Below are 25,713 nucleotides of genomic sequence, written 5' to 3'. Positions count from 1 at the left end.
ATGCTCACAAAACTTAAATTATCTGGTGATTTTTATGGACCGCTTAGAGCCAACTCTTGCTTATCCGAATGTGGAGATTTCACTTTGTGGTTGAGCTGGGGGAAGGTTTTTTTTTTGTTTTGTTTTGTTGTTGTTTTTATAACTTTTTATTTTGAAAAAAAAAATTATATCTACATAAAAGTTGCAGTAATAGTACAATGAATCCTGTGGAATTTCCAACTAGGTTAACTCACTTCACATTTTTAACTAATTTGCTTTCTCCCTTTCGAGAAACATAGATACATAGACATATCATTTTGATCCAGGATGATATAACATAAATATATAATACAGTATAACATATATATAATCCTTTTTACTGAACCGTTTGAAAGTAAGTTACAGACCCCATAACCCTTTACTGCTAAATACATCAGTGTGTATTTCTTGAGAATAAGGACATTCTCTTAAGTAACCATGGTATGAATCAATTCAGGATATTTAATATTGATACGCTATTATCTACTATGCAGTTCTCATTCCAGTTTTACCAATTATTGCAGTACTGTCCTTATTGAAACTTTTTTAAATCCAGGATCACACAATGCATTCAATTGTCATATCTTTGCAGTTTCCGCTTAATATGAAATACTTCCTCAACCTTTAATTGTCCTGGACATTTTTAGCATACAGGCCAGGGGCACCTGGCTGGCTCCGTCAGTGGAGCATGCAACTCTCGGTCTCAGGGTTGTGAGTTCAAGCCCCAAGTTGGGTGTACAGATCACTTCAAAAAAATTAAAAAAAATAAAGAGCACAGGCCAGTTGTTTTGTCGAATGTCCTCAATTTGGGTTTGTCTGTCTGTTGACTTGATTTAGGTTATACTTGTGTTTTCTTTTGTGGAGAGGCAGAAATACCACAGAAATGATGCCTTGTCATCACTGCCTCACCCACCCAGAGACAAGGGTGTCACTTGGTCCATCACTAGTAATGTTAACTCTGATCACTTGGTTAGGGTGGTGCCTGCCAGATTTTTCCACTTTAAAAAGATACAATTCCTCCCTTGTGAACCAATTCGTCTGGGAAGATATTTTCATTTCATGAAAATGCCCTACCCCTTTCCGCAAAAAAACCCATTCACCCTATATTCACTTATCAGCCAATGTTGGGCTTTGATTTCTGACAGTGATGGCTGCAACATGGCACTTTTTCTGTCCATCCTCCTACATCTATTAGTTGGTATTTCATTGCGAAAAAGCTTTCCCATTTATCTACCTATCACCTATCTTATTAGAATCAGTTTGGACTCATGGACTTTTAAAAAGCCATGGTGTTATAAAACTTAACTTTAAAAATCCTCAATCCTCTGTGGACTGTTCCTTTCTTATAGCACTCTTAACATGATATAAACTCTGTCTCACAGAGACTCATTTTAATTTTTGTCTAGGTAGCTTGCAAAATTTAATTTAAAAAATGTTTTTCACATAATGCCCTCCAAAATTAAATACGATTAGCTTTTGGATCAAACACTGTTTTGGAATACCCAAAACTTCCATCTATTGGGATGGATAATTGAGTTGGCGAGTTTTAGGAGTATGCTTGCTGAATGAAAGACTGAACTTAGAACCATCCAACGTAAGCTTTCTGTAAAACATTCATAGTGTATCTACGTCTTGATCTTGGTGCTTCTTAAAAAAATCTTACAATCCCAATGTTGACCCCCAAGGCAAGTTAGATGGGCCGGGAGTATACATGGAGGTCTTATAGGGCTGGGACATGTTATTCCTTTTATTAATGTTATTTTTAAGTTCTAAAATCAAATAAATCATATGTTTGTAACTGTTTTTCAACACAGACTGCTGTTTTAGTTTTTGGGGGGAAATGAGGTTATTTTCCTTAGCAACATTAGATTTAAAAAGCAAAAGCTCAGTTAATCCATATTCTGTTTTTGAAGAGAAATCAACAGCTTACACATAAAACCTTAAGTTCTTCAAAGGATTTTTCAAGTGGCCTGGTGTGTCCCCGGGTACCTTCTCCAAGACCATGCTGTAGATTCAAGGATATAGTGGGTATAAACACAAGCACAGTATTATTTTTTAAAGTATCTTTTTAGACTAAGGAAAAAACTCTTAGCTTTGAGCAAGAATTTTTTTAAACTTTTTAATGTTATTAAATATTCCAAATGTAGAATAGAACCTTTTGAAAGCCTAGGAGGTCAAATTTTAAACATAAATATCATGGAATAATTTTTGCATGATATGGTAACAATTAATAAAGAGGCCAATATTTATTGAGAGCTAACTACATATTCAGCATTGTTCTAAAGCAATGCTTCTCAGCTGTCTGGGATTAAGAATCAGTTTTACTAAAAAAAAAAAAAGAAATCAGTTTTACTAATTTAAATTTCCAGTCCATTGCAAACGAATACAAGATTCTACTGCTCACAGCTAGTGTATAGCTCGGGTCACACACTCCTCACCATGGAAGTTCACCAAATTGTTCTCTAGCCTGTTGGACAAGATTCCACAGATCCTGAGTTCGGATGTCATGGCGAAGTCAAATGGCTAAAGTGCTTCTAGTTTTCTTGAAATTCTTGGTTGCGAACAGTTCGTGGACTGGCACTAGTCCACGGACCACACACTGTGTCACAGTCATAGTTAAGCCTTTGCAAGAGCCCTCTGAGAAATGTACCATCCCCAATTTTACGAAGGAATTGAAGCATAGCATGTTGTTTCCTGACCATAAGATCCCACAACGAGCAGGCAGAACTCCTATCCAAACCCAGACCACCAACGTGCAGACAAGACAGTATTTGAACCTGGAAGACTGACTCCAGAGCTTGTGCTGGTTTCCTTTCAATTACATGTGAAGTAAGAAGTTCGTTTTAGGCCATCAGATGAGGACCTCCTCAAATATACCTTCTACATACAGTCTACAAACCTACCTTAATCCACACCTACCTTGCTCTCCTCTCTCGAAGAGGGGACCCTCTTCTTATACAAGGTCAATGAGTCCAGCCTGTTTCTTTGGATGCTCTTGGCCCAACAATCACCCCAACCCAAGCAACTATACAAGGGCAGGAAACACATCCACTTTACAGATGAAGCAGCTGAGGTTCAGAGAGGCTGAGAAACCCAAGCATGTAAGTAAGGCCACCTGGCTACAGGGTGACCATATCCCATCTTTGTCAAGGATGGTGCTAATTTACTGCCCTAGCACCTTCTGTATCGGAGAACCAAAGTGCAACATGTATCAAAAAAGACTCCAGTACTTGATTAGATTTTTGAGATTTATTTATTTAATTAATTAATTTATTTACATAGATTTCACACCTAGTGTGGAGCCCAACTCGGGGCTTGAACTCATGACCCCCAAGATCAAGACCTAAGCTGAGATCAAGAGTCAGACACTTAACTGACTGAGCCACCCAGGCGCCCCATGAGAGTTAATGTTTCTTGTTCAACAAGAAAGGAGTGAAAATTATTGGTTATATATATATACTTTAACATTTATTTCTAAATTCCCAAATAAAATACAAAATGTGAAGAAAGACTTTGTGTGTGAATGTGGTTATCCTTTAAAATACTCAATTTGATAAGGATCAAAATGCCCAATAAAACACGTATTTTGTGAAAGCGAATCCATGAATTTATTGCAATTTTTGAGAAAACCTATGACTATTTTTCAGCCTGTACTTGTGGAATGATGTGGTCTTATAACTTTCTGATGGAGAATATAATTTCCTTTTATGGACAATCAATTTTCAGTGAAAGATCTTTTGAGAATTCACTCTGTCACTAAACATGGGTTAACCATTAACATGGCTTTTAGGATTTTTGTTGTGTTAATTTGAACTTTCTTAGTTTTCCTCATTCCAAGTGAAAGATGTCTTTCCTTTTAGTCAACTGTAAGTTAAACCATTCCCTGAACTACATTAGAGGAATTTTACAATTTATTCTTGAGAAGTGGTGTCTTGAATGCCCTAAGTTTTCTAGGGTAAAGATGTATCTCGAAAACCCTCCAAAACAGAATTGTGGAAAGTGACTTTACACATTCAGGTGCTAAATTTCACACACTTCAAGGCACAAGATTCGGAAGATGATTAAACTTCAGAATTAGATAGGAAACAAAATACTCAGGTAGTATCTTTAGTCAAACCCTCCGTAAAAACAAAAAACAAAAAACAACAAACAACAGATTTTCATCAGCTCACACAGGGACAGTGTAACCAGCTAAGTTAATCATTACCTAACCAAATTATCACAATTCTTAACAAGTCTAATTCACTGCATTGAATTGATTGAAATAGTTCCTTCATAAGTTCAGGCAGCAACCACTTATGGTGTTAGGAAACTTTTGGAGGCGATGGGTAAGCCATTTATGGCATAGACTGTGGTGATGTCTTTAAGAGTGTAGACTTCCCTCCAAAGTCATCAAGTTGTACACATTCAATATGTACAGTTTTTATGTCAATCATACCTCAATAAAGTGGTTTTTAAAAAAGAACCCAGAAAAATATTACAGTTCCTTTTTTTTATTTCCCCTGAAATTGGAGATGAAGTGAGGTTTAGCTTATTAATTAGCCACAGAAAATATAGACCCTCACCTCTCATGTACCAAGAGCTTCAAATGAGGCCATTAGCTATGGGCCACAGGACAAGGTGTCAACAGCCTCTTATCCTAAGCACTCAGCATAAGTAATTTCCCAGATGCAGGTTAGCTACTGGATTTGAATGATATTCTAAAAGAAAAACAAGGCTGAGAATTTTCCTTTTTGAATTGCAAAATGGCACATGCAACAGAAAAGTGCAGAAAATAAATGAAGAACCCAATACTGATCTAACCACCACGTGGCCAAAAAAAAAAAAAAAAAAAGAAAAGAAAAAAGAAAAGAAAGAAAGACACCTTAAATACCCTAGAAGCTACCTTTTTACTTCCCCCAATTACCAACATCTTCTACCTTCCCAAAGCAACTGTTAGGCTTTAAACAGTATAAACTATGTTGGAACTTTGTGTAAATGGAGTTATATTGTTTTGGGGCAGGCTTAAATTTTTGAAGTTCACCTGTGTCACTGATGTAATTTAATTGCTTTAGTTGGTGTGGAGTATTTTATCGCATCAGTTTATTCTCTTTTTGCTGTTGATGGGCATTTGGATTATTTCCACTTTGGGGCTACTAGGAATTATACTTCCAGGAACATCCTCGAACACATCTCTTGGAGCACACGTGTGTGGATCACAGGGTATGCAGCTTGAGTAAATGCCATCAAAGTGTTTTCCCAAGTTTTTTCAACATACACTTTTATACACACTTTTATATGAGAGTTCCCATTGCTCCAGTGGCACCCCATCGGTAGTCTTTTAAATTTTAGCCGTGCTCACGGGTGTTTTGTGCTATGTCACTGTGGTTTTAATTTGAATTTCCCTGGTAACCAATAAGAGTAAGCACTTTTCCAATTATTAGTCACTTGGATATTCTCTTTTGCAAAGTGCCTACTTAAGTCTCTTGTCCATTTCTCTAATTGGGCTTTCTGTGTTTTTCTTAATGAGCTTTAGGAGTACTTGATGTTCTTCAGCACTGGTTTCTCAATCTGAATCATCCGTAGGCCTTGTTAAGACACAGATTACTGGTCCACAGCACCACAGTTTCTGATTCAGTAGATCTGGGATGAGACACAAGAATGTGCATTTCTGACAAGTTCCCAGGTGATGCTGATGCTCCTGGTCCAGGGACCACACTTTGAGAACCCGTGTTCTACAGTGTTTTAATGTAGCAGCAATAAATGTTTCCTGTGAGTTCAGTGCAAAGTCACCTTCAAACAACAAAAACCTCAACAATTTAATACTTGTTCCAGCCTAGGGCATAAGCTAATACGGTCTCCCTTCCTGGGTGAGAGTACACCTAGGCTTGCCTCAAGGGCTGCCTGAAACCCACCTGTCTACTTAGAATATGTGCTACGTCCAGTTAGCTGAGAGAACCAGTTGATAATGAAGCTATTTTTTGATCTCTGGAAAACTTGTGGGCTTTCAACAGCAAGCACACGAGTCAGTAATCCCTCCAAGAACAAAACACAGACCTCTGAATGGAGATGAAAACGGTCATTTATTTCAACTGAATTTTGTTTCATTAAAAAAATTCTATGATGACACTGAAATAGAAATAAAATAGAAACATGTTTTTTTTTAAACTGTCCTTAACCTCCAAAGACCAAATAAGCACATACACATTTGCAGTGTCTCCCACTGTTTCAACAAGCCTCCTAACTATCACTGTTGCCATTTCAGTGTCATGAAATACTATCCATGACTATTAACTTGCTGGCTTACTGAACTAAACATTAACCATATTATTTCTAAATACAAAGAGTCAAATAGCTACTGCACTCAAATGTTGTGTAGTTTGCCTTGAGTGCTTTTTAAGGCTTGATGCTACAAACCATTTGTTTCTTTCTTTAAAGAGTCTGAAAATCTACAATATGAGAGCATAAATATGAATGTATGCAACTTGAGGGTGGTTACACCTTATTCTCGAGGTCACGAGAGTCCAACTTAAAACCACAACAGTAAAACCTCTAGCAATCTGAACTCACATACCATAGCCACCGTCAAGAAAAACTAAAGACCCATGGTTCAAATAAAGTGCAGCAGGCCTTAGGAAGTACAGTGGTTTGCTGACTCACTCATCAGAAAGACTTAAACAAAGTGCTATTAGTGGTCAGAGGGAAAAGAACCTGGGCAGGTTCATAAAAGGGAGCCTGCTGGATACAGCCTGAGAATACACTGCACAATTACAGCCACTGTTTGTGATGATTTTCGGTTTTTCTCACCAAGTCAGGAGAGCTCGTACACACAGTGGAGACGGGATTTCAAAAAATGCTAAGCCAAAAGGCTTATAGTCAATAGTCCGTCCGTTATTAGTAAACCAGAAATCCAAATGAGACTCCTATGCTGTAGTCCAGAATTACAGCTTGTGGTTTGGTCTTTTTTGAAACTATCTCCATAATGACAGCAGTTACCATGTCAGAGTCCTGCAAATCTAGAAGATGATCAATGATCACACTTGTGTCCTTCATTATCAAATCACCTACATGGCCATGGCTCCAATTCTGAGGAAGCATTATTTTCTCTTCCTTGCCTTTCAGAACATATAATTAAATACTGCCCTCCTGTATTTTAAGCATGTATCTTTTTTAGAGGGGGGAAGACTCTACTATAATGTCACTTAAGATAAAGTTTATTTTTGGTTTTTCCTATTAGATTTAGCTGTACTATTTCAACCAGAGGCCTTTAGGAAGAAGTAATGGATCCTAGTTACATTAAAAAAAAAAAAAAAAAAAGTGGCGAGACAAAATGGCAACTTCACACAGTCTTCAAGTGAATAGAATCCCTGATATAACTGGAAAGTTATATAGAATTTGGGCCAGTAAAAAAAAAAGAAAGAAAAAAGTCTGTGACAACTTTGTCTTATGCCTTACAAAATGAGCTCTGGCTCTGAAGTCTCTTAAGGCACCAAACCTGGTAGACAGCTTTTACTGGTGTCCTGCACCTGTGATTTGGATAAGAAAAAAAAAAAAATACTACAGCATATAAATAAAAAAATAGTAAATCATCCTGCTAGAGTTTGAAATCGTTGGGTGAAGCTGGAGGGGCACTCCAAATAAACACCTTGCACGTGTAAATATTTTTTGCTAGTGTAAAAAAAGTACAAGAGAACTGACCCAGTACAAAAACTATTAGAAAAATGCCTCTGGAATAGACTTGATGCCGTGGTGCAATCATAGTGCTGTTTCAAAAATCGTAAAGGCTGAGGGCTGTCCGTTGGAAGCCTTCAGAGCCACATGGCCATTGTGAGTAAGATCTGGATAGTTCCTTCTGAAGTACACCTGTAAAAAAAGAAGAACAACAAAAAAAGGTATAAAAAGAACACGTTTAGAGGTTTTCAAGCCCTCCTCCCCAGGTCGATGCATTTCCATGTCTATTTCTTCACGTGAAGTGAATCACATCACGACTGGAGTAAAGTTTAAAAAAATAGGGGACGGGTTGCCTGGGTGACTCAGTCGATTGAGCATCCTTCTCTTGGTTTCGGCTCGGGTCACGATCTCACGGTTCCTGAGTTTGAGCCCCGTGTCAGGCTCTGTCAGGCTAACAGTATGGAGCCTGCTTGGGATTCTCTCTCTCCTTCTCTCTCTGCCCCTCTCTGCTTGTGTGCAATGCTCTCTCTCTCAAAATAAACAGACTTAAAAAAATAATGAAAATAAAAACAATACCATAAAAAAACAAACAAACCCACAACAGTGATATATTCCTTCTGTGAAGAAAGCAGCCCTATTAATGCCCTCAGCAGGGCGGGGGCTTAATGTCAAACAACCTGTAGATCCACTTTGGTTCTGATCGTTCTGATTCGTAGATATGTTTTATCACCACATTAAATTGATAAAGCAAAATCATTTTACTGACTCAAAACCTGGAGATAAATTAAAAACAGGGTGACAAAGGGGCTGGGGAATATAGCGTCTGCACGAGGGTTTCTCATTTTCACACATAAAATGAGCACAATAGATTTGGATGTTAATATCAGGTTGTAATCCCTATATTTTATAAACTCTGATTGACAAGCATTGAAATGCTGGCGTATATGTATGAAATATCCCCGCGTTTAATTTGTGCGGCAGAGCAGTTATAGGGCCTATAGAAATGTGATCTGTGGATAGTGGGCCACAATAATGAAAAGAGAAGCAAAAGCTTTAACAATGACTCAACCAAGCATCTTCTCTAAAATGTAAGATGATACCAAATAATAGGACAGTTCTTTGCCAGGCCTTTGAGTTCTTGAATTCTACCAATTTCTAGCTGAACTAGAAGAGATACAGGTTTTCTGATAAATGTATAATCAGAACATAAAGGGAATGAAATGCTGTCAAGTTTCTCTGTTCCACAATCATCGGTTTTTAGTAGCTGTATCATATCTCGGTTCCTTGACAGATGCGCGTAACAAAATGAAATAATGTCAAGACTTGTGAGCTCTTATCTCAAAATGTGTTTGGGTGAAAAAGGACTTCAAATGTAATTTTTTTTTTTCCCAAAGAAGAATGTGAAAAGTTTTGTTTGAGTCTTTAAAACAGAAAATGTACCATCTATCTGAGGCTGACACGTGTCATGAGCTGGGTCTCTTAAGTCACACGATTCCGGATCTATTTTACAACACCTGGCTCCAAATATATGTGTGGATGCTATCAACAAAGTTATCATGGGAGAGAAGGGGCTTCACATACACAAAGGAAAATTGCTGGGACATCTACCTTTAGATTAAGTGTACTTTCTTTTTCTCTTATTGCTTACAGACTTGCTACTCCAAAACTAACATTACATATGAAATATTGTATATTAAAATGTCACTGAAGGAGTAAAATGAGGCCTTCTCCAAGAACGTTTAGACTTCACTGGGTGAAACCTGAAGTTATTTCCATTATAACACAAGTATTTAAAAAAATACCTTTGGGGGGTGTTAATTAAAAGAAATTTTTTTTAATTTAAAGCTATCCATATTTTGTACAGTTATAGATTTATGCACTCCCAAAAAAGAGGTATCTTGTTGAAACTAAAAACAACCAGAAGAATAAAAGTACCTTTTCATTTTCTACTGCTTGGTAGTCCTCTCCAAAAAAGCCAATTCCTTTCCCTATCACCCTCTGAATGTAATTTTTTATACAGGAAAGTCATTATTGGCAACGCTTCACTGAAATGGTCTTAGCTTCGTGGTCTGAGACACCTGAAACTAAACCCTGAAAGCGAGCTTCCTGTGTATAAAATCCTTGATTTGACCCTTCTTCTCCTCATGTGTTGACACGCCAGGAATACACTGCAGCTAACAGCACACGCAAGAGAGGAGCCCTCCTCTTCCTGGGTTATGAAGGGTGCGGGTTATGAAGGCAGTTGGGTGACGGGTCCCCGTGCCGTAGGCTCAGCCTAGGATGGGGAGGTCCATCTCCATCCGCTCTTCCTGGGACTCACTGTTGACCCTGGAGAAATCACCCAAGCCCTCTCCATACCGGCGGCCTCACCTGTCAGGTGAGACAGTGACTTACCTCATAGGAACTAATTACTGGCTACAAACTGCAGACTGAAGTGAAGTGGTGGGTGTGATTATGAAGCCACTCCGAGAAGTGGCCCCTCGGTCCACAGAAGGTAGCAGCATCACCCGCTTAAATGATGAAAACAAAACAGCTGGGAGGCCCTTTGTGGCTGTTTTGGTTTTATCTTTACAGATCCCCTGAGTTGGAGCCGAGACACCTTTAATTCGGTGAATATGGTCACCGGGGAGGCAGAAAGACAGTTAACAGACTACGAGAGGGGGCACTTGGGTGGCTCAGTCGGTTAAGCGGCTCTTGATTTTGGCTCAGGTGGTGATCTCATGATCTGTGGGTTCGAGCCCCACGCTGGGCTGACAGTGACACACTGACACACGCTGACAGTGTGGAGCCTGATTGGGATTCTCTCTCTCTCTCTCTCTCTCTCTCTCTCTCTGCCTCCCTCCTACTCAAAAGAAATAAACTTTAAAAAAAAAAAAGCCTATGAAAGTTGATATTCACTAACTGTTGACTTTGAGCAGGCACTTGGGCTCTTGGGTGTCAACTCCTCCATTTGTTAAAAGGGGCAATAATGCCAGCTTAATACAGTTGTGAAGGTTAAAAGGAACAATACCATATAAGTTAAAGATCAGGGCAAGCAGACCGTATGCCCAGTGAGTTCTGGGCTTCTTGTCCCTCTTCCCCTCTTTCTCTTGGGTCTGGTTCATTACAGTTGCTCTAACGGAGGCTCAAACAAGGTGTAGTAATGGATGCTGGCTTGTCAATAAAGCAACCATCACGGAATTAGATCTTACTAAAAGCAACAGAGCAATAAAAGCTGCCCATGCATGAGTGAAAGCCAGCAAGTGACCTTTCATTTACATTGGTTCAATATGGTGATTTCTGGCTCCAGACTCTTGCCAGTTCACTCTCGCTAAACTGTACGGCCCTAGCTCAATTCTGGTAACTCTCAACCTCATCTTTACGGCAGGCCTAACTCTGGTTAGGTACACGCTGGCTGGTCTGTTGTTGAGGTTAAAGAGTACCAGAGAGTTAGAGAAGACCTCTGCTTTTAAGATAACAGAAATGGATTTTTCCCTCCCCTTAATCGTCTCAGAAATCACCCTAAACAGCAAGGATACCACGAGATAAAAAAGAAGCCCATCTTTAATGAAATCAGGACTCATCTGAAATCCCAAACAGCAAGATATCCGGATGGGCTGCCATATGCAACTGGATCCAGTGGGGCTGTGGTAAGACAGAGAGGAAGTAGCTAGTGGAGATCTCAGCAATCATGGGAGAGCACAGTTGTCCAACTACCTGGCAAATTCCAAGGTGAGTCAATGAGGAATGTACAGAATCCCCATCTTTGCCTGAAGCATATACACTGATGAGGCCCTAGGAGAAGGGAGATACTGACATGCAAGTAACTGCCCATCTTTGCAGGCTAGGGAGGAGGACAGGCTAAATGAACACGCATCTTCAATTTCTCTCTCTTGCTTATACACACACACACACACACACACACACTCTCTCTCTCTCTCTCTCTCTCTCCCTCTGTCATAAGGAACTTCTACGTTAAGCAGACAGAATTCCCTTTAGCCTGAAATAATGCCCTAGCCACCATCATCCTATAAAAATAGAGTCTAGGAAAAACTCACTTAATTCAAAGATGAGTGGTAGGAATAACAACAACAACAACCAACAACATTATAGCAGTAGTACAGGATCTGTAAAATACACAGTGAGGAAAAGGAACAAGATAAGCACATGTCAAATAAATACTCACTGAACAAATGGAAATTTTGAAAAAAATATAATGTAATACACTCAAAGAAAATACAGATCAACCTGTGGACAACAGAAATTTGAACGTTTGGAAATGTGGCACAGCAACACGAGACGATGAAGCAGGAGCTGACTGGGGCCACGAGTGGAATGGAGGAGAACAGGGAAGCATCACAGAAAGGGCAGCTGTGTGAACACAGCACAAAGTAGTTCAGCAACCACTGGAGAAACAGGATGAGACACAGGGGACAGAATTGAGAAAGCAAGCATAATTAGAAGTTAATAAGGAATTAAAGGTGTGCCTGGGTAGCTCCGTCGGTTAAGCGTCTAGACTTCAGCTCAGATCATGATCTCACAGTTCACGAGTTTGAGCCCCACGTCGGGCTCTGGCAGCTCGGAGCCTGGAGCCTGCTTCGGATTCTGTGTCTCCCTCTCTCTCTGCCCCTCCCCAGCTCATGCTCTGTCTCTGTCTCTGTCTCTCTCAAAAATAAATAAAATCATTAAAAAAATAAAATAATTAAAAAGGATCAAGGAGAAAATAGCCTTATAACGTAAAGAACAAACAACATATACATGATAGATATGTGTAAAGAGGAGACTCCAATCAAAGAAAGAGAACTTCAAAGCTATAATTCCAGTAACTTCCAGAAATAAAAGACGTGAAGCTAGGGAACAAAAGGGTACATCATACCCTAGGAAAAACTAACAGTCTTCAAAATTGAGAAAGAGTTTTGGGCTTCAGGAAAGAAGATCAAGTTAAGTCTAACTTGACCGCTCCATATGAATAAACAATGAGAGAACCCTTAGAGCAAAGTTTATAGCATACTAAGTGAAAGAAAGTGGGACCCAAGAATTTTATAGCCAAAGCATTTAAATTAGAGGCGCAGCAAATTATATATGTATATGTACAAATATATATATGTGTGTGTGTGTGTGTGTGTGTGTATACACACACACACACACACATATACATATACATATACATATACATACACACACACACACACACACACACACACACACACACACACAGTTAAGTCAGGGGGATTCTAACTCCAATGAACCCTCCTTTAAGATGGTACAGAGCACTGTTTTCCAACCTTTTGTTTGGACTATCACCCACAGTAGTAAGTACATTTTTTTTTAACGTTTATTTTGAGAGCAAGCACGTGCACAAGTGAGCACGTGTGTGCACATGAACAGGAGAAGGGCAGAGAGGAGACAGAGAGAATCCCAAGTAGAGCCCAACACAGGGCCTGATCTCACAAACCATGAGATCAGGAGTAAGTACATTTCATATTACATTGAGACTCAGTACAGACCCAAGAAATATTTACTATTACTATGACAGTTACACTGTTCTTTTCTTTCCATTCCATTCTTTTCTCATTTTTTTAGTTTTATTTTTTTATTTTAGAGAGTATGAAAGGGGGAGAGGGGGAGAGGGGGAGAGGGACAGAGGGAGAAAGAGGGATATTAAGCAGGCTCCACACTCAGTTCAGCATGGAACCCAATGCTGGCCTTAATCTCACGGCCCTGGGATCATGATATGAGCCAAAATCAAGAGCTGGATGCTCAACCGACTGAGGCACCTAGGTGCCCCTCTACCTCATTTCTTAATACATGCAGGTCATGACTGATGAAACAGATTTCATAACTCCACAACTGGATCACAACCCAAAGTCTGAAAAACAACATACTAGAAGACAGAGTTTAGCCAACTAAGAGAGAAAGTAGCATTTAAAACAAGTAAGCAATGGGGCGCCTGGGTGGCTCAGTCGGTTGAGCGTCTGACTGTGGCTCAGGTCATGATCTCGCTGTCCGTGAGTTCGAGCCCCACATTGGGCTCTGTGCTGACAGCTCAGAGCCTGGAGCCTGTTTCAGATTCTATGTCTCCTTCTCTCCCTGACCCTCCCCCATTCATGCTCTGTCTCTCTCTGTCTCAAAAATAAATAAATGTTAAAAAAAATGTTTTTTTAATAAAATAAGCAAGTAAAATAATAAAGGTTTAAGTATTTTTAAAGATTTGACAGTAAACAGTATAAGGAAAAGTAAACAACAAAAATCTGGTGGGAGCACAGGGAGAGAGGGAAGAGATGTTGTCATTGTTCATATGGGGAATCAATAATAATAAGGTGTTCCCAGGAGAAATGAAAGGTACACACATAAAACAATGAGCAAAGAAAAATAAATAGAGGCACCTGGCTGGCTTAGTCAGTAGAGATTGAGACTCTTGATCTTGGGGTTGTGTTCCAGCCTCATGTTGGGTAGAGATCAATTAATTTTTTTTAATCTTAAAAAAAATACATACTAATTAAAAGGTTAAAAAAAAGGAACACTAAAAGCTGAAAACATAATAGAAGTATGGTGATTCTCAATAAATGTAAATGGACTAAACTCATCTGTTAAAAAAAGGAGGACTAAGATTAAATCTCAGAGCTAACTGAACTATATGCCATTTACAGGGAATATTTCTGTAATCTGATACTAAAAGACTAAGATATACCAGGTGAATGAAAACAAAGGGAAAAGCAGGAGACTCAACTGAAATTTTGAACCAGCTTGCCTGCATTCAGGGCCAGGTGCATTAAATGAAGCCAAGAAAGAAAAGCACTTTAAAATAGAAGAAAATATAATTCACAGTGAAGACCCAAGTCAAGAATATCTGTGGACTAAAAAATGAGAACATAAAAATTAAAAACCAAAATGACAAGCAAAGCAAAAATGACAGCAACTATAAAGTGAAAGGTTGTAATAATATAAGACTAACATAATGTGTCACATCAAATGGACCAAAATAAGGAGAAGATCTAAGTAATTACTAAAGTAAATCTAATTAAAAGTCATTAAATGCTATACTGTAAACAAACACTAGTCCATATTTTTAAACACACAGAAAACATTCACAAAAGTTGACTATGCACTAGAACACAAGAAAAGTATTAACAAATACTGTTTCTGGGTGGAAACAGCATAGACAACTCTATGATCACAAGGCAATGCAAATCAACACTGATGAGTAAACTAGAAAACATAAAAAAAAAACCAAACCCCCACCACCAGGAAGTTTTAAAGGCCCCTTTCTCAATTTTTGAGCCAAAGAGAAAATTGAAAATAAAATTTTAGGGGTGCCTGAGTGGTCAGTCGGTTAAGTGTCCAACTTCGACTCAGGTCATGATCTCACGGTTCATGGGTTCAAGCCCCACATCGGGCTCTGTGCTGACAGCTCAGAGCCTGAAGCCTGCTTTGGATTCTGTGTCTCCCTCTCTCTCTCTCTCTCTGCTCCTCCCCCACTCATGCTCTGTCTCTCTCTAAAAAATTAAAAAAAAAAAAAAAGAAAACAAAACTTTAGATTTGTATTTGAAAACTTAACTATGACAAAAGCACTGCATACCAGAACCAGTAGCGTATAGCATAGCATATAGCTAGAACAGTCTTCCGAGAAAAGTTGACTGCCTTAAAATATTTATATTAATGAACAAGAACGAATGAAAACAAATGCATTCAAGAAACCACAATAAAATAAACCAAAGACGGTATTAACACATATAAAAGCAGAAAGTGATAAACTGGAACACAGAGTACAAGAATCAGTAAGTAAATCTACCAGCTCATTCTTTGGGAAAAGAAAACTAAACTGTAACAAATTAATTAGAAGGAAAAAATGGGGAGAAGAGAGTGGAGAAAGCATAAATACTATGTAGCCATTAAAAAGAATGACATAACCAGGGGCGCCTGGGTGGCTCAGTCGATTAAGCGTCTGACTCTTGATTTTGGCTCAGGTCATGATCTCACGGTTTGTGAGTCCAAGCCCCACATCGGGGCCTCCGTGGGATTCTCTCTCTCTTTCTCTCTGTTCTTCCCCCACTTGTGCTCTCTCTTTCTCAAAACAAATCAACTTTTAAAAAAAGATAATCATATGCGTTGATATAATATGAGATACATTAACTGAAAGAAGTAAGAAACAGCTGTCACTTGTGCTCACAAAACAGGAAGTATATATGCACAAGTCTGTGTTGACAAATGGGCTGTATCAGCAGAAGGGTCAACACAGGTGTCAGGGCTCTGTCCTGAAGAGTGGGTGGATGACTTACCTTTTATTTACAAGCTAAAACAATCATTTTTAAAAACTGAAGTTTTTGAGTTTTATAGCATTAGTTTATATCATCTGTTAAAAAAAAATTATTACTAAAAACAAATTTAGAGTCTCTAAAGCTTACCTAGAAGAACTGTGGGTACTTCATTTGTTATTTTAGGGAGGTAATGGTTCAATCCACAGCCTTTAAAAAACCAATCCCCTTGCGTTGTTGAGAGGGAAAACTCTTGTATTTGTAAAAGGCTCTGCATTCTTCAAAGCATGTAGTCTCATCTGATCCTTGTAGCCAGGCCTTGCTGTAACCCCAGCACAAGTGAGGACAGGACAGCTCAGAGACCTCAGGAGACATACGGGGCCATGGAGCTGCTAAGCGTTTCTACCAATTCAAACTGGTCCAGGCTCCTAGAACATAGGATTATCAGGATTTCCTAACGTTGGGGTTACAGCTGGTGATTTCACCAATAGATAAAATGGCACCTGTTATATACTGGGAACAAAGGAACTCCAAAAAACCTCAATTAGGTCTGCTTCATCATGTAGGAGAATGAATGACAAGATTCACCTCGGTTATGGGCTGAACTGTGTCCCCTCGAGATTTGTATGTTGAAGTCCTAAGCCTTCAGTGTCTCAGAATGTGATTGTATGTGGAGATAGGGTCAGTTAAGTTAAAATGAGGTCACAGAGGTGGGTCCTAATCTAATCTGACTGGTACCCTTGTATGAGGAGTTTAGCACTCAGGCACACACAGAGGGCAGACCACACTAAGACAAAGAAGATGGTCATCGACAAGCCAAGGAGCGATATTGTCGATACCTTGATTTCAAAACTCCAGCTTCCAGAACCGTGAGGAACAAATTGCTGTGGTTTTAAGACACCTATTCTGTATCGATGGGGTAGCCCCTAGAAGACTAACGCACCTCCCCGCTTTATGTACCTAAAAAGTACTTTCTCTACTATTCCACAGATCATCTCTGAGGGTCAACGAGAGTAATTACGCTTGCCTATACCAACATTTGAAGAGAAACAACTATGTGGTCAAGAGAACGTTGACGTGGAAGTACCTTTTTCTAGATGTTGCATTTTCTTTTCAAAGAAACGGATTCCAACCTGTCAGGAGCCGAAAGCTTGTTAACTTACACCCATCTTCCTACTGCTATCATTCTCAGTGATGCTTTGATATTTGATGGCTGCACATTTAAAAAGTTGACAATCTGACAGCCTGCTCCACGATGTCCAAGCATGTGCAGAAGTAATGTCAACTTCTCAACTGGGTTGAGATACTCAACTGGGATACGTATTTCCTTACGTCTTTCCAGAGAGGTGACCTGAGCCTCTGAGATCCCAGAGGGATGTGCTGCCATTATGTAAACCTGGCCCCACGTTGGATTCCACATGAGAAAAGGAGCAGGGTTTTGAAATTGGACATGTGGACCACAGCAACTCTCAGCTTCGCCCAGCGATTAGCCCTCTGCTCTCCACTGACCAGCTCTGTGACCTTAGGTGAGTCCTCAATCCAGTCTCCTTGTCCATGAAGTGGGATAAGAAAGGACCACCAGGAGGATTAAGTGAACTCACACATGTGAGAACCACGTAAGATAAATGATACAGAGCTATACGAATGTAGCACCGTTAATATTGTTAGGTGCAAGATTACAGGACCAGGAATCCCAAGGTTTCTGATTGCAACCTCTGAGCATTTCTGTACGTATGTCACACTTGGTTAAAACATTTCTTAAAAGAGCAGATGTCTAATTCTGTGTCTGCTGCAAATGAGAGCTAACGTAAGTTATCATATAGGACCACCTTACTTCTAAGGGGCCTTAGCTTCCTATTTGTAAAAAGAGGGTGTTGAACTATACCATCTTCTGTTATCTGGACCCATCTGTGATTTATTTGTCATTACTCAACGCCTTGATGATACACAATGATAACAGATTTTTAAAACGGAGGCTTTGACACGTAGGTGGGGACACATCTGTTTGATGTGAAATGCCTGAGGTCAGAGAACAAAGGGGTTTGTAAGATTCCTGGCTGTTTTACGAGCAGATTATACAGGGGATCCCCAATGACTGACTGCCTGGGTCTTCTGAGGGAAGAAGCACCGACTGGGAGACATCCAGTTGGTGAAAGTCTCTGCATTTCAGCCCTGAAAGTAGTACACTGGCTTCTCTACATTCATGAACGATGGAAGTACTTACGAAAAGTTCAGAATTCAGATTTCCTCATCCCTGACCCTGGGTGTAAACTCTGATTTTGCCAATTATCCAGCCAGTTGTGTGACTCTGAGCAATTTCCTTCCCCTCTCAAAGTCTCAGCCTTTTTTTTTTTTTTTTTAATGTTTATTTTTGAGAGACAGACAGTGCAAGTGGGGAGGGGCAGAGAGACAAGGAGACACAGAATCCAAAGCAGACTCCAGGCTGTCAGCACAGAGCCCAATGTGAGGCTCGAACCCACGAACTGTGGGATCATGACCTGAGCTGAAGTCGGATGCTTAACCGACTGAGCCACGCAGGCACCCTTCAGATTCCCAGCCTCTTACACCGGCACCAAGACAAGAGAACCTACATCACACATGGTGCACGATGAGTGTCAGAGCCTCATCCCGCACCTCCAAATTGCTCAGCACATAAACGGAGCATCTCTGCTCTTCTCAGCTCTTGGGTTTATTATACTGGGGATATCTAAGAAATACATCTGACATGTTTGTTAGTCCCCAGCACGATACTGCGGGCACACACACACATTTACTGAACGGTTTTGGAGGATGAAGCAGCATTTTAAGAAATGTTCTACGAACGGTGGCAGTTACAGCTCGTTATTTCTGAGTTGGAGGGATGAGACGAAACAGTGACAGAAGAGAACTTAAGCTGTGTTTTGGATAAATCTCTCACACACAAGGGCTGTTAGATACTGGGACAGATTTTCTCCTGTTGTCTTTAATAGATACTTAAGATATTACACAAGTAATTTTCTCTTGCAGTGGAAATCTGGGAAATGCAGAAAGGGATGAACAGAAAAATGCACCTATGATTATAATGCCCAGGGAGAAATAGTTCTGATGGGGAGCTTCAAGACTACTGATCCCATGCCATCCCAACCACACACCTCAAGGGCAAGAACACCTGACTTCCCTTTCTTCCTTCCATCAAGCCAACTCCCACCTTGTATCAGAAAGAGTTACAGGTGGCTGCAGGACATTGGCTAAGTCCCTTAAGCCAGGCCGCAGTTTTCACATCACACGGGTAGAATGAGAAAATACACTACTTATTGGAAAGATACCAGATAATCTGAATTTTTTTTAAATTTATTTTCTTAATATATGAAATTTATTGTCAAATTGGTTTCCACACGACACCCAGTGCTCATCCCAAAAGATGCCCTCTCCGATACCCATCACCCACCCTCCCCGCCCTCCCACCCCCGACTCTGAATGTTATTCACTGAACATCAGCACCACGTATAGTGCTTAGTACTTGCACACACATCATCTCTGTGAAAATGCTTTGTACATCTCCAAGCACCACTCAGACTATAGCGTTAAGGTGGCAGAGATTCTTTTTTTTTTTTTTTTAATTTTAATGTTTATTTATTTTTGGGAGAGCGAGCGAGCAGGAGCCTGGCGCCCCAAGGTAACATAGATTCTTGATCATCCCAATGACCGTTTCATCATCTAGAAGGCAGAGGAAGCACAAGGGGGTAACTAGGCCTTCTTCTAAACCACCACGAATTAGGGAGAAACCTGGGCAAGAAGCGTATCATGTGGTTTTCTTTGCAAATTATAAAACAGAAAAGTAACCTACACATTTCCCTGCTAGATATTTCTAGACCCAATGGACAACATCCCACATTCTTTTTTTCTCAAACTCTCAAAATTTCCTGGATGTGCCTTGACCGTATTTGCAACTCAAATGTGAGCACCGATTAGAATGAAATGTAACGGGCCTGCAAAATGTGGAAGTTCTGTTGCCACATGAGAATCTGAAAGCATGGAGTTCAACATGTGACATCTCTCTAGAATCGGATCTCTCGCTCCTCTTGGGCACAGGTGCTTGTGCCCCGCAGCGCCCCCACGTGCCTGCGCACGCGAGCATGCGCACCAGGGGCACCCCCACTCCCCCACCAATTCTGCCCATTCTCAGCAGACCTGACTTCAACCTGGGACGTGTTGTTAAGACCCAGTCGTGAAGCGTTGTCTCCGAAGGCTTATAATTGAGAAGGGCACAGGGTGCTTGTTAGAGCACCCCTCGTGCCAGATTGCGAGGAGTGAAGGGCTGAGATGAGCTTTAATTACCGCTCCTCACGGCCCGCTTACCTGTTTTGCTGTTTCGATGAGGGCAGCAGCTTCTGCCTGGCCCAGCTGCTGCACCATCTTGTAAAACAGGCTCTCTTCATTCTGCAGCAAAACATACGGTTCATCATATTCTTTCAGTCTTCCTGAATCCAAAACCTGTTAATCAGCAGAAAGAAACCCATTAGCACACAATGTTTTGCAGTAACATATTATAAGCCAGACAATATTTCGGAAAGGGGCCGGAGAAGGAGAATAGAGAGAATCCATTTGGGTGGTAGGCCTGCCTGGTGTTTAAACAGTTTGATTACCCTGTTTTACTAGGCAGACAAAGGCCTAGCCCGACCTTTTATTATTATAATGTTATAGGAAAGGAAGAAAATGAAAGTTTTAGACTATGATTATGGGCACTCAGCAGTCCTGTGGCGTTTTATATTCTGCCAAAGGCTTTTGGGGTTGTTATTAGTGCTTTTAGCTCTCAGACTCTGAGCTTTGAGGGTTATTTATACATACATTCAGAGTTGGGAAATTTCTTGATTTAGGAAAATCAAACTCAACTTATGAAAAAGTAGGGTGATGTCATCCAGGCCAGATGGCAGTGACCTGAGAGCAAATTAGCAGCTAAGCTGGTCTGACAGAATCTGAGCAATATCTGGAAAAGGAGTAAATGCTTCTGGAATTTCTTTAGGGTCCTGGAATATGTCAGCTGGTAAGAGGGGACAAAATACCCGTCGGCGAGATTAAGGTGCATCCTGAAGTTGGCTTTGGTGGGAGCTTATTATTCTGGGAGTGAAAGGCTGGCTAAAAGAGCTGCTCCCTAAGCAGCTTTAGCATAATTGCTCTGCACAGAAGAAATCTCTAGAAATCCAATTTTCTCTCTGGATAAGACTAAAGAAGTAATTAAGAAATTGAGCTCCAAATTCCAGCGATCATGGCCTGCACAGCACACGGGGGCAGCCCAATCTCAATTGTAGAGGATCTGAGTATCTGTTTGCACAAGTATCTTTCCTGCTTCCTTTTCTCTCTTTCTTCAGCTGCCTGTCTTTCAAGCCATTTTATTGCTCATTAATATGTCCACTAATTGGAAATTGAAAGGGAGAGGAAGGGGCTCTTAACTCTGCATTTCTACTTATTAGTAGCTCTGGTTAATGGTTTGGGAGGGAAGAAAAGAGTCTGAAACCATTGGCCCAGATGATGTACCTAGGAAAACAGTTCTGATGTCAAGTGGTACTTAGTTCTTCATTTAGGCTGTATTTAGAGTAAATTTATCTTTTTTTTTTTTTTAATTTTTTTTTAACGTTTATTTATTTTTTTTGGGGACAGAGAGAGACAGAGCATGAACGGGGGAGGGGCAGAGAGAGAGGGAGACACAGAATCGGAAGCAGGCTCCAGGCTCTGAGCCATCATCCCAGAGCCTGACGCAGGGCTTGAACTCACGGACCGCGAGATCGTGACCTGAGCCGAAGTCGGACGCTCAACCGACTGAGCCACCCAGGCGCCCCAGGAGTAAATTTATCTTAAGGGAATATGCTGAAACTCTTAAGCCGGACACAGGCTGTTTGTCCACATCTAGGTATTGCAGTTAATTCTGTCCCGTGGTATTTAATCGGAAACATTTATTAAGTCTCATAACGGGCATTTTCCTGTTAATCTTTTGTTTACTACTGTGAATCACTGCTAAGGGCAGCTTTCTCAAAAGAGTTCAAGAATAATTGAATCTGTCACATCCACATAATAATTAAAACATCCTATAATTTGGCATCCAATTTAGATGCCCCAAATGTGTAATTTTACTTAAGCATAGCATTACAGAGCATAGCCACTCCTCCTGATGTTGAAGAAGAAGAAAAAAACCAATTTTAAAATACAGGTTTCTCTCATGCTGAAGACTAAGTAAATAAGCGAATCAAATTACTTCATACAATGAAGAACGCGATATTCTGCAAAAGCAACAACTTTTAAAAATCACCAGAGCTGGTGGAAAAGGAGTTCTCCAACTATCAAGACTGTATGTAATTTTTAATGGAATGAAACTATTTACTGATATTTCATCCTTGTCCAACTTCCTACTTTATTCAAATTTGAATGAACAGCACATTTTTCCATTTTCTCTCCTACCGTCTAAAAACACACAAATGCCACTAGATGAGCAGTTCTCAGAATTGACCAGTGTCTGAAAAGGCAGAGGCAGACAAAAATTAATGCTCTTAAAAAGCAATAGAGTTAACAATATAAATGACCAAAAGATTTATTTTGGTCAAAATACTTTGAGCCTTATGAGTATTAAGTATAAATGCAATTTAACAAAGAACGGCTACCTTAAGATAATATTTTAGAAAGTCACCTCGTAACTAAAATAGTGGTCTTTTGAATTTGGAAAAGAAGAAAAAAGCTGTGGATTGAACACTCATTGTACTACACGCTTTGTAGACATTGCTGTTAATTCTCAAGGTACACAGGGTACATAATGTCCTTCCTCCCTCCCTCCCTCCCTCCCACCCACCACCTATTCATCATTTTTTCCTTCTTAACCTCCATTCTCCCATCCATCCATCCAGGAAATACTGACACCTAATATCAAAGCACTGTTTTAAGAATAGGAGATTCAAAGATGAGCAAGATACATTCTGTCCAGAAATTCACAACCAGAGATGAAGACTGAGGGTGCAGAAGCGTTAAGTAACTTAGCTGAGGCTACGGAATCAGTAGATGGTGGAAGTGGGATTCAAACACAGGTCCGAACCCCTATTCTTTCCATGTGCGTTCCCAGAGAAAGACATTTAGATTATTTATTATCAGATACGATATAAGGGAGATGAGAATTTTAACTTCAATTTTCTTTTTTTTCCCTAATGTTTATTCGAGACAGAGAGAGAGAGCGCGCGCGCGCGCGCGTGAATACGGGAGGGGTGGATAGACAGACACAGAATCCGAAGCAGGCTCCAGGCTCTGAGCTGTCGGTACAGACCCCCCATGTGGGGCTTGAACTCACGAGCTGTGAGATCATGACCAGAGCTGAAATCGGATGCTTAACCGACTGAGCCACCCAGGCGCCCCTAACTTCAATTTTCTAAGATACCTTTCTATATGTATAATACCTTACATTAACTTGGTATAACTTAAGAAAATATGCCTATAAATGTAAACATTCCCCACTGCATTTTTATTATACTTGGGGCTCACATTATTTACTGTGTGCCTGGTAGACACTCACAGAAAAAGAAAACCAATTTTATTAAACTTTCAGGGTTAATAAAGAACAAGTAATATGTGGCAAAAACACATTTGAGGAAAATAAGTAAACTTTCATTAATTCCTGAATTTGTTCAGCAAACATTTATCGCATGCTTAAGTGCATTCGTGTCATCATGACACATGCTGGGGAAGAGGCACAGGAGAGTTAAGCCACAGCCCCTGATATTAGGGAGCCTGTACTAAGAGAGAGAAGAAAGACTGCAAGTGTCTATACTGCAAGAAGAAAAAAAAAAAAAGCACTGGCAGAAACAAGAGTGTGGAGCTGCCAGGACTCAGGCCAGGCGCTACAGAGCCCCTTGGGGCGCAGACTGAGGAAAGTCCTGGAACAGAACTGTACACATTTTGCCTTTACATTTACTGGTTTGAGCAAAGATTCCAGGTCTTTTATGATAACTGCACACAAAGCAACTCCAATTTTTAAAAAATGTTTATTTAGTTTGAGACAGCGAGCAAGCACACACATGCTCACACACAAGCAGGGGAGGGACAGGGAGAGGAGGAGACAGAGAATTCCAAGCTGGCTCCACACTGTCAGCGCAGAGCCCAACACGGGGCTAGACCTCAGGAGATCTCACGAACCTTGAGATCATGACCTGAGCCAAAATCAAGAGTCGGACGCTTAACCGACTGAGCCACACAGGTGCCCCTCCAAATTTTCTTTACGTACAGAAAAACAGGTATAATTTTGAGTTTTTATCTTTAACATCTTCCGTAACTGTAAGAAAAGGCTCCTGTGATCTCCCGCTGCGCCCCCTATAACCCAAGTTAAACTACAAATGAAACCACACATTCAAACTGGTGTGAGAGCAATCCTATGGTGCCAGGATCTCTCCAGGAACGCCAACCTCAAATCACTCGCGCGCTCTCGCTGGTTAAGGAAAAATCCATTATATTGGATGAGTCAGTCAGTTACATAAACTCCATGAAGATGTGCTTATCAGGCCTGTGTATCTGCAGATATGGCAGGGAGCTGTCCTAGATATAAAAATTAAATGGACCCATTGCAAAATAATCTAATCCATTTTAAACACCAGGATGCTGTATCAGTGATGGTGGGGTGGCTGCAGGGAGAGGCGGGTGTGGAGGGGGTGTGCAGGACAGGGTGGAAGAAACCTGACAACAGGAAAGAGATGCCTGGAAGTTTTCGATCGGCAATAAGCAACAGAGGCAGATCCCACTTAACAGCAAGCAGAGTGGGAAGATCTGAGTTTCAGACATCTGCTTTTCGTGGCCTGGAGACAAAGGGGCACAGGGACAGTTCTCCAAGCTTGGGAGTTGGGTTGGGTCCCTCACCGGTAAGGTGGATGGCTGTGAGGTTCTCTGTGATAAGATACGGTGGCAAGTGTTACTCAAAACCCTTTCTTAGGTCTTGAAATGGTCAGTCATTGTGACTTGGGAAAGATGAAGGCCAGGTCACAGCGACTGCCACAGCGGCTGCCCAAATTCCTGCTATTGTATGGAAGCACACACCTCCTTTCCCAAAGTATTTCTTCTTCCGGATTGTGCTTTCAACCTTCATGTTAGTTATTTTTCCCTCTGAAAACATGAGTGGAAATCTCCTGGTGTATTTTTTTTAAGGACCTTTTCTCTTCTGTGACGTTCTGAGATACAGGCTTATCAAAAGTTCCATGAAGGTGAAAAATTGAATTTAAATAAAACTCCGGGTAGCTCTGAGGTGTGTTTGTGCTCTCCCAGGTGGGTATGGGACAGCAGTGTGTGGGTTTGATTTCTCTGGGGAAAACTCTACCGAAAAGAGGCTTGAGTTTAGGATGAGAGGTAAAGATTAGAAAACTGTAAGGTGGCTCATAAGCAGAGAGGTAGAATCTGGGTTTCTCAGCCCCGGCTTTCCTTCTCCAGATCCCCTAAGTCCTGGGAGTGAAAATGCTGAGCAGAGACACAGTGTTGTTGCACCAGCTGTATGTCTGCCGGTGTTTCCTTTGCTGCTGCTGCCAGGGAGAGTCCGGGGTGCAGTGAGGACTGAGGGGACACAGAGACGAGAGAAAAACGCTGTGCCACTGGCTGAAGAGACGGCAGGTCACAAGCAACCAGCTAATCCTAAAACTACAGGGAAGAGCTGTATTTAACGCAGAGACAGTGGTGAGTATTAGGAGAAAGAGGATTTCTAATTTGTCTGTCTTGCTCCACTGTTTTGTGGCAACTGAGCAAATGAGAAAGATTAAATTAGCTGTCATTATGACTACATCATGTTTAATAAAGTTAAAATTGAGAGAACATCTTTGTA

General features: G+C 40.6%; 1 protein-coding gene across 3 annotated transcripts in view; it reads right to left on the bottom strand.

The window, feature by feature from the left end:
• Positions 1-6,057: 6,057 nt before the first annotated feature.
• Positions 6,058-25,713, bottom strand: part of ABCC4 (ATP binding cassette subfamily C member 4 (PEL blood group)) — a 265,767-nt gene continuing 246,111 nt past the window's right edge. For all 3 annotated transcript variants that reach the window (XM_040487238.1, XM_040487236.1, XM_040487237.1), the window contains 2 exons: positions 20,241-20,375; positions 6,058-7,860 (listed from right to left, as the gene is read on the bottom strand). In XM_040487238.1, coding sequence (XP_040343172.1) covers positions 7,753-7,860; positions 20,241-20,375 — 243 coding nt within the window. In that variant the 3' untranslated portion in view covers positions 6,058-7,752. The remainder of the gene's footprint in view (positions 7,861-20,240; positions 20,376-25,713) is intronic.

The sequence above is a fragment of the Herpailurus yagouaroundi genome, unplaced genomic scaffold (assembly GCF_014898765.1).
Source record: "Herpailurus yagouaroundi ecotype Mexico unplaced genomic scaffold, PumYag 164, whole genome shotgun sequence".
Taxonomy (NCBI): domain Eukaryota; kingdom Metazoa; phylum Chordata; class Mammalia; order Carnivora; family Felidae; genus Herpailurus; species Herpailurus yagouaroundi.
Note: the sequence above shows the minus strand (reverse complement) of the source record. Positions and strands in the feature narration are given on the sequence as shown.